At 42.4% G+C, this 9,802-nt stretch overlaps 1 protein-coding gene across 1 annotated transcript in view; it reads left to right on the top strand.

Annotated features, from left to right (window-relative positions):
* Positions 1-383: 383 nt before the first annotated feature.
* SMARCAL1 (SWI/SNF related, matrix associated, actin dependent regulator of chromatin, subfamily a-like 1) overlaps positions 384-9,802 on the top strand; it is a 35,131-nt gene continuing 25,712 nt past the window's right edge. Inside the window, exons 1-4 of the mRNA XM_010147920.1 lie at positions 384-1,254; positions 1,936-1,986; positions 4,651-4,911; positions 6,102-6,152. Coding sequence (XP_010146222.1) covers positions 384-1,254; positions 1,936-1,986; positions 4,651-4,911; positions 6,102-6,152 — 1,234 coding nt within the window. The remainder of the gene's footprint in view (positions 1,255-1,935; positions 1,987-4,650; positions 4,912-6,101; positions 6,153-9,802) is intronic.

The raw sequence follows: 9,802 nt of genomic DNA, 5'->3' as shown, positions 1-9,802 counted from the left end.
TTCAGTTCTGCTGGGCTTTTCAGAGAATAGTGGTCAGAACTGTATGGAATAGGGATTTTTTCTTTTTTCCATATAGTTTGTCTATGTAGGACAGGCATGCAAAGCCCCAGCAGTGGGCTAGGGCTTGCTGGTAGTGGCTCAGTATTGGTCTGACAGCTTGCTGTACTACTAAGTTTTTGTGTAGGATCAGTTACAGTGATACTCAGTCACTAAGAATACTGGAATAAGCATTTTTTGGTGTAACAGATTTGAAACTTTCTGTCTCTTTTTACTGGTTGTGGCTTTTTTTGTAGATTGGCCTCCATTTCTGTGAAGAAGCTGGTGCCTCTGTGATTAACTCTCGATGCAGTTTTGATTCAGATTTATTATTTGATTTGTTGAAGATGTCATCAGGCCTTACAGAGGAACAAAAGAGAAGAATTGAAGAGAACCGCCAGAAGGCTTTGGCTAGGAGAGCAGAGAGGCTAGCAGCCCAGAGAGGTGGGCAGGTGGGGGTCACTAGCCCTCAGGTGAAAGAACAGAGTCCAGGCAATTGGAGAAACTTGAAAGAAGATAAAAATCATGTCAGGATCATTAGCCAGCACCAACAGAATACAAACAGTCCTGCGGAGCAGAAGAGCTATCTTCAGAAAGATTATAATCGTTACACTGCAAACCAACAGATGGCTGGCTCACACGGAGAGCAACAAAAGAATTGTTCGGAGGACTCGGAACAAGCAAGTGGCATTAAGCAGTTCCCTACAATGATCCCAAATTCTCTGAGTTATCCCCATAAACATTGCGTGGATGCTGGTGGTCAGGAACACAGACAACAAGCTTTAATTAGTCTGGGTACGTTCCAGCAGCCCCAGTGCTACCCAGCTTTCAAAAACCCTGGAGAACCATCTCATCCTAGATTAATTGATGATGGGCACCCTGACGGCAGTAAAGATTTACAAAGTCAGAACAAATCTGCCATAACACATGTTTTTCCACCAAGCAGCGCTACCCCAAGTGATGCAGAAATGCTGATAAACACAAGCAGACCAGTGGAAAGAGAAGGGCAAGGTGGTGCGTCTCAGGCCAGTGGTAGGATGCAGAAGCTGACCAGCTCTGCTGGTGCAGGCTTTACCTTTGAAGCTGCCTCTTGCAAGAAAGCAAATAGTGTTTCAAAAGGAAAATGCGTAAAATACGGGGAAGAGCGATTCCAGGTCGAAATAGGGTATAATGCTGAACTCATTGCTGTGTTTAAGAAGATACCAAGCAAAAACTATGGTAAGAATTGTTTGCTGTTAACTGTTTTATGTTGGATTGAAGTTTCAGCATCTGCTGGAGCTGTAGTTGCTATATGCTGTTCGCAGTGCAGCTATTACTGGGGCAGAATGTGTGTATTAATGGGGGATTGGAAAAGTAAAGACAGATGAAATTGGAAAGAAATTCTGGGCATAAATAGCTTAAGCTTGGATTTAGCCAAGAAATCAGAAGCCCTGCTTTATGAACAATACTCCAAGAAGTTTAGTGACAACAGCTGGTCAGAGTCTTTTGGGAGTGAAGGAAGAGAAGTTATTTGTAAATTGGTATGGGAAAATGGGTCACTTCGACTGTAGTTCAGAGTCGATGAGCCGATTCTGTTAACTGGGTTACGGAGTGTCGTGGAGTCTCCACCTTTTGGCTTGCTTCTGATCTTTTCTCCCAGCTTTTATTTGTTATATTCTACTTTTGTTTCCTCCCCTGTGTTGCTACTCCTTGTGACTAGCTGCTGCATTCTTTTTGTCTTAGTATAGATATGCCCAATGTTTTTTTGGTGTCATCTAGCTGTAAACTTGGGCGTACTGTTTTTCAGGTGTGTGTCAAAAAAGTTTGCATGAGTAGATTCAATTTGCTCTTGCCCTGCATGAACATTTTGCAACACCACTTTTTTCTATCCTAAATAATTCATAATCTGTCCTATTGTAGATCCTGTTATGAAAAAATGGAATTTCAGCCTGGAGGATTATAGCAGTTTCAGTAAGTAAATGGGCTGTTGAATGATGAAAAAGAATCCAAGTCTTGACCTCCTCTTCCCCTGCCTTCCATAATTATTATTTAGCTTTGTTATTGTCTGGCGTAATAAATGTAGTGCTACTTAAACATAACGCCCATCTCTCAGGCATCTACCTCATAACGCTTTTCTGACACTTTGTTGTTGATTAGAAATAACTTGCTTTTTCACATAATCCAAATGCCAAGCATAAGTTTAAGTTTTTTTGCCGTTGCTGAAATTTTCAGCAACCAACAAGGCTTATCATAGGAAAAGTGTCTGCTGTACAGGTAATTCATATGAATCTGTATTTAGAACTAAGTGTGTTCCACTGGCTAATGCTTAATTTCTAGGTCTGCTCATGTAGGGTTTTTTTAAACAGTGCTTTTTTTTTTTTAACATTTTTTCCTGTTAATTTTTTGTGTCGGAAAAGGAAAAAGGGTAATAATTCTCTAGGGCTTTGAGTGAGACTGAAAATGGATTTGCCTTTTTTTGGCATAACAAGAATGGCTTTATCTTTTTTTCCTCTCCTGTCATTTTGTTCTGGAAAGATTGAGAGATGATAGAGGCAAACACTTCAGGTAAGCTTTTCAAAAGCACATTGTATTGAAGTGAGTGATAAATCACTATTGATTTCAGTGGGAACAGTATTAGGCCTGTGTTGAGCATTGAAAAGCCCACAGTTGAGTGCTGGTATTTTAGCTTCCCATGTGGGTTGCCACACATTTATAATTTAAATGCTGCTGGTTTGCTTGAAGTGTATCAAGTACAGATGAGAGCAGAGTCTCAAGGAGCTTGCAGAAGAAGAGGATGGTTTTTAGAAATCAAGCTTTTTTTCCTTAAAGCTATCAAATATGAGTTCTTGGTGGAAGTTCCTGTTGACAGGTGAAGGCAATATGTGATCAACATTGGGCAACCCCAGCAGGGGAAAAAATACCCTGAGGAAAGGGAATTAAAAGGGCCTTGGTTTGAAGTCTTGTAAGTGTAGAAACAGTCATTTTAAAACTTCCCACTGTTAATTTTGTTCTTCTAAATGATGTCCTGTCTTTCTTTGTACTATATCTTAAATTGCAGTCAAGCCTAGAAACAAATATTGGGGAAAAAAAAAAAAGTAAAATATGGTTGGGTGTGCGTTGGTTGAGTTTTTTTCAATGTCTTTCAGTGTTAGTTGTAGAGATGAGCTCTAACTGAGTAATGCTAGAACAGTAGCATCTGGGCTCTTGCTCAGTGTGTTGGGAGGAGAAGAGTCTAAATTGGTGGTTTCTTAGTTTTCTGCTTTAAAAACTACGTTCACTTGAGGCTCTTAAACTTTTTCTTTGGAGTAGAAATCTCAAATGCTTGGGTTTATTCTGGAAGTCTGTTTTTAAAAATAAAGTTGGATGAAATCCCACTGGCTTACTAACTGGTTAAGAAGAACATGTCTGAATTTCTTTTCTTTCTCCACTTTTTCCCTTTTCAAATCTTAACCACTGAACTTGGATTTGTTTACGTTGTTGCATATCAATAAGCTGGACTATTTAAAAAGAAGCAGGGTGGATCGTGATTTGCCTCATAGGGACTAGATTCACCTGAGCTCACTGCGAACAGCTACTGGACTGGAGAGCTTGCCTCTCTTTACAAATATGTGGAGACAGAATATGCTTAGTGTTCTCCTGCTCGTGGGTTTAATGGACTCTGGAGGTGCTAGTGAATCCGTGCGTTGCTGTGGTACCTATGAGCTGGAGTCTTAGGGATGAAATTAATTATTTTAGTTCTGTATAAATACAAGAAAAATGGTTCTTGTTCCTTAACCATCATGGTTCAGCTGTGATAATAAAGGCAACACATAGCTATAGTGTGGCAGAAACACACAGGGAAAAGTGGGACGTTTATTTGTGTGGATAGGTGTGGTCTCAGGCTGACGGCTGTAAAATTCTGTGTCCCTTGTCCCCCCAGTACCCTGGCACCACGACAGAGGAGGTTGCTAGTGATAGTAAGATAGTGCAGGTGGCTGAGGGGAAGTAGAAGTCTAACTGTAAGACACCGTGGAGTAAAGGGTGATGGACCTAAATTGTAACAAAGGACATTTGGAGGTTTGGACTGGATTCCTTCCTATAAACGCTTCCTACAGTATTGGGAATATACAACATTCCTCCTAGATGGGATTGCGTATCAGACATTGACATGAGGCAGATATTTTTAGATCTTTTTCCTTTGCTGTTTGCAGAAATACGTTCTCATCTTTTCAGGCACATACAATGTTGATCAGCATGCCCCTGTCCCTGCAACTTTGGAAGTGAAAACGCTGTATGAATGTATGCAGTTGACTGCTGAATGTGGTTCTGCAGATTGCCTGCCCTGGCCACGTTTTGGATTTGCTGGCAGAGGGAGCTTAATGCAGTGACAGTGCTGGACAGGCCTTTCTTCACCTACTGTCACATGTTCCCACTGCCACTGCTGTATTCTCTGTGGAAAATCTTACCAACCTGCTCTTCCAGGACATCACACGCTCTATTCTTTGTCCCTGTGAGTGAAAGCAGGGAATCATTGTTCCTTTTAAACTGCATGGTTTGTTTGTCATCTTCTTGCCCCTTCTCTTCCCAAAGCATCCTGTGCATCTTTAGTTCTTTGTTACTAATTCTTTTCTCTGTATCTCATGCTTTTTTCCCTAGTGGAGGCAGCAAATCAACTTTCATCAGTAATTCTGGTACCACTGGAAGGAGAAAATGCAGTTGGCTTGGCATCAGGCTCTCATTTCGTTGGCGGACAGGTTAATGTGAAATCCCTCTTGAAGATGTGTAAGAACTGGAAGAAACCCTCAGCTCTTGTCAAAGGGAAGTGCGTGCTGATATCTCGCTTGCGGTTTGAGGTTGATATTGGGTATTCCGTGGAAGTGATTGGAGTATTCAAACAGATGGATTCCAGAAATTACGGTGAGTCGTTATTTCTGCTCTGTTCTGACAGTGTAGTTGGGACTGCTCTTGGAGTGCTGTGAGTGCTTCAGGGGAGAGAGGTTGTGAGAGCACATCCCTCTGAAACAGCCCGAGAGCATGTGTTTTGGTGAAGATTTTAAGAGCTCCTGTAGTTCTGGTATAGTGCTGTATCAGTGCACTTTACTCCATGCCAGCACATGCCCTCTTCTGGGCCCGTTAGCTGAGGGGATATTTCAGGACTCTGCATGATTACATCTACTACTGAGAAGGGATGTGCTGATAATTTACCAGCAGCATGGAGGCCATGCATAAGTTCTTGTCTTTATTATCAAATGTAGTTGGACATTCTCATATTTCTGCTGCTTTACTGTAGCATATAATGGCTGCAACTGCCTGAGAAGATTGAGTTTACCAATAGCTTTACTGATGTTTTTGAAGCAAGTGGTACTGTAGAGCGCTTTTTATGTTGGCATTCAGATTTCAATGGTAAATACCAGCAGTAAGGTGGGAGTGAGGCACAGAGTGATGAGGGGACCTGTGCAGTGTCCCAGCAGGTCAGTGACAACATAGGGAACTAATTCTGGAGTGCTCGTTCTTCGGGCAGGGCCCTATTTGGGTCGTTTTGTCTTCAGCAGGCTTGGGATTCATTCTGACCTTCCCTGGAAGTTGCAGGGAAGTTGCAGTGCTACCCAGGAATGAATGTGCCCCATAAGTCTGGCTTTCATGTTACATTTTGGACATTGATGGATTGGAGAATTTCCTCTGCACCATCCTGAGCACATCCTCTCTGTAGGGTACAGAGGTACAACTGGAAGTTACTGTGCTACTGACCAACGTCTGTCTGTTGGTTAACAAATAGGAGCTTCCATGCACATTCTTAATCCCTTCTTACAGTGAAGAGAAAGTGGTTCCCAAAATCCTTGAGTAGGTGGGGTCCTTACGGTGGTTCATTAGGGAAGCTGACCTTGGCTTGCTGCAGGGATATCATCACTTCTAGATGTGTGCTCATACTTTTTAGCCTTCTTCAACCTGTTTGCTTAACGTGAAAACAGTCGATTGCTGGACGAGGTAAGAATTCTTTTAAAGCAGTTCTGAAATGCAGAGGATATGGATGGATAGCCATGTCCTTACAGACAGAGAATTCAGACTTTTTTAAAAGAAACTTAGACTATTTGTTGTAACTATTGCAGATATGAACACCAGAAAGTGGAGTTTCCTGCTGGAGGACTATCCCAAACTGAGTGAGTAGCTGTTTTTCTGACTAGGGCTATTTTCTAGAGAGGCAAATGAATTCTAACTTCATTTTGTGGGCTAAGCCTTTTCATTCTGGGGAGATAAGTTACTAACAGACTATGAAGCAGGTGTCTTCCTGTTTTGTCAGGTATTTACACTGTTCCCCCAGACTCAGAACTGTGTGTTATTCATGGCAGTCCTTTAGTGGCCCGTTGGGAGGGTGACTCTGTTCTGTCGGACCCTGCATGGAATTTCTGTGCACATCTAGCTGTGCTCCCCTTGTCCTCAGTGCCAGTCCACCTTGCTTCCTTTTGTGTGTATGTCAATTCAGAAGCTGGTACAGCCGCCCCTTGCCTAGGAAACAAACAGGCAGCAGGTTATTTTACTTCCAGTTCTTTTGTTTTAATTCGCTACAGGATCTCAGTCGTGTGCATGGTGTTGTGCTATTTCATTTCACACCCGGCAAACTTTGTTTTTCAGGTCAGAGCACTAGGTTTTCAAGTCAACTGATGATTTCTGCAACAACCAGTTCATCCACAGTTACAGTCTGGGCTGTGACTGTCTGCCTGTTTCTGTTCAGCCTCTTGTTACTACCAGTAGTAATGGCTTTGCAGGCAGCACAAAATGGTTAAGTTTTTTAATTGGCGTACAAGGCACGTTAGAATTCAGGTTGCTTTCGTAGCTGAGTTGATTTTGAGGCAAATAAGAGGAGCTGCTTGTTTCTGTTGCAGAACTGTGCAGATCTGCTTGAAGCAGAATTTTCTATTCTACTAAAATGCTTTGGTGCTGGTTGATGGATACGTAAGACAGCTGAGCCAAAAAATCTTTGAGAGCATCGTATTTTCCCTTGCAAGTGGAACTTAAGCACATAGTGTCACTACAGTGTTCATTTCGTGGTAGAAGTTGAGCAGTAGACTCCTGCCCTTATGTATCTGTGTGATGCTGGTGAAACTGTGACTCACTGAACAGAAATGTAGAGCTGTGGTTTGGGTTTGTTGGGTTTTTTAAAAATTAGATGACAGTTTGTAGAATAATCCATTCTCAGCAGCATGTTCCTAACACATCTGCTGCTTAGATTTTTGTGTTTAGCTAAGTTTATAGAGTGCTTTGAGGTGAACAGCATTATGCAAGTCCTAAGTAGTAGCATTATCTGTCATCCTAGTCGGCTTGCTGTGTTTGCCTTGGTACTTGTGTGAAGGTATGTGGCTGTGGAATTTGACTGGGGTAAGCTTCAGAAAGTTAATAATAAGCAAGGTGCTCTATGCACATCCTTAGAAAGCGCGACTGAATGTTTCAGAGCTGAAATGCTGTTGCTCGGGGTTGTTTTTCTCCAGCATGGCTTCTGCTTCCATGGGATACTGGAGCACGTTTAATAATTGAGTATCTGCATGGTCCTATGATGCATGTCTTAATAAAATTAGTAATGGTTGTAGGGCTGAAAGCCAAGTTGTGGGGCTTTGTAGGAATGTCAGAACGTGAAAACAAGTGATCGTGTCTTGGGGGAGACCACTATGAATCTCCAGGGTTGGGATGTTGACAGGCCCTGACTTTAGTGAGAGCTGAAGATCCCTTTCAGTTTGCTAAAAGGGCGTTTTGTACGTGCGAAGGGCCTGATCCGGCAGCTCATGCGAGGCAGTCTGAGCAAACGCATTGTATCCCAGGCTGTCGCGCTCAGCCACGCTGGCTGGCATTTGGGTACATTGCATGAAGTGTTCAGAATCCCACAGATTTAAGGAAAGTAAAAAAAAAAAAAAAAAATAAAAATCTCTGTAAATGTTCATGCAGGGTGCAATTTATGAGGGCATTTGAAGCTTCCAGCACGTGCCTTTTTGAGGAACAGCCTTTGCTTTGTGCCTGTTCACTTACCTACGTCAAAATAAAAAAAAAAAGAAAATAATTCTGAAAGGCTGGTTGCCATTTCCAGCAGAGAGATCTGTTAGCTGGGAACTGTTTGTGGAGGTTACTGTCTCTTTGCCTAGTTGCTCAGTCATCTTTATATAAAGGTCACTTCAGTAAAAAATGTCTGTTGGATGAATCATGCTGGTGGCAGATATATCTTAATCACTCTCCCAGCTCATGTACAGAACAATAGCAACAGAATTATCAGTGAGAAAATTGTAGCAATTATGCTAACACATAGCTCAGTCTGTGAGTGTAATAACAAGCTAGCTTGTGCTGTACTTCGGGTGGAGCGAGTTCCTGCTATTGAAGAAGTATAAATTAAACCCGAGAGTTTAAAAAGTTTGGTCATTGCCCAACCACAAATGGAAATCTTTTCATATGTGTATTTCTTGGAATTGCTTTCCCCCTTCAGATGGCAGGGGTCCATTCTCCTGCTTTCCTCTTGCAGATAACTGAAATGAAAATACCTAACTGAATTCTGGAGGTGCATTTACTGCTGGTGGAGTGAGTTCTTATTTCAGTTTGTGTAGCTCTGGTTATTTTTGCAAACAGAGTTGTTGTACGTCTTCCTGTCTTTGTATAAAAAACAACCTCTAAATAAAAAAAATACGCTTCCTGCAGTAAAGGATCTGGGCACATGCATTGTGTTCCTAGTGTACACGTGTCCTCTGTTTCTCTAGTCAATGGTCAGAGATCGATCACTAAAGACGTTTTCCTGGTCCCAGCTCACTGCATGTTTAAACTGGTATTTGTTTTCTTAGAACCTTACTGTTGGACTAAAAAGAAATACTTTATCATTTTGGGATGGGATAGAGATGCTGCTGGAGGGGGCTGAAATAAGGTTATCTAAGAGGAGAGTTGTCCTGGCTGAGGCTTTGCTTGTTGTGATGCATGGGTTGAAAAGATAAAGGCCCAAGGTCTTTGCATAATGGAGGCTGGGGATCCCTTTAGTTCCACTGGGAAGCTGCAGGTGAAACTGAGAAGGGTTCATGGGTGAAACATCTGTAGAGGTGAGAGACTCAAGTGGCTGCCTGTGGCCTGGTTCTGGCCTGCAAGCTGGTTCTGTCCAGGAGAACAGCAGTGGACACTGGCTGAGCAGGGAGTTGCTGTCGGTACCATGTCACTGAAGGGTGGCTGTCAGAGTGCTGCTGAGGGTGGTACAACAGCAGTTTCTGAGTCTTGGGGTGCTTCCTTGTTTTCTTTTCCAAACATGGTAAACAAGGGGTGATAAATTTGAGACAGAGCCAAGCCTATGTGAATTTGGGGAACAGGAGAAGGGAGTTTTCAAAGCTGAAGATGTGTGATCTTCTTGAGGTAACTGTGTATCAGGTCACTCCTGATCACTCAGGGATTGAGAGCTCAGAGGTGTTTAATGCAGAATCCCAAGATGAAGATGCCCCTGCCGTCTAAGCTTCAGAGGCTCTTTTGTTCAAATCCATACTTTTATTTCTGAGTAAAGTGTGCCCTAAGATGCCCTCAGTATGAGTAATCCAGCTCCAGCTGTATTAGTAGCAATCATCTCTGAATGATGGCATCAGACTTTCCAAGTCTAAATACGAGGGGAGGAGGTGGGATTCATCATGTTGTTCTGAAATAGACTTCAGGGACGAGGCCAGGCCAACACCTGTGCATGATGCAGTGCTTTCCTGACCTGTTTCAGGGTAGGAAATAATATTGTTGATGACTTTGAGGGTTGTGCTCTGATACCTGTCATGTAAGTTTTGTATACGTTGCCACTTCTGATAATAAACTGATC

The sequence above is a fragment of the Eurypyga helias genome, unplaced genomic scaffold (assembly GCF_000690775.1).
Source record: "Eurypyga helias isolate BGI_N326 unplaced genomic scaffold, ASM69077v1 scaffold42502, whole genome shotgun sequence".
In the NCBI taxonomy this organism is placed as follows: Eukaryota; Metazoa; Chordata; class Aves; order Eurypygiformes; family Eurypygidae; genus Eurypyga; species Eurypyga helias.
The sequence above is the reverse complement of the archived record's forward strand: the minus strand, read 5'-3'. Positions and strand labels throughout refer to the sequence as shown.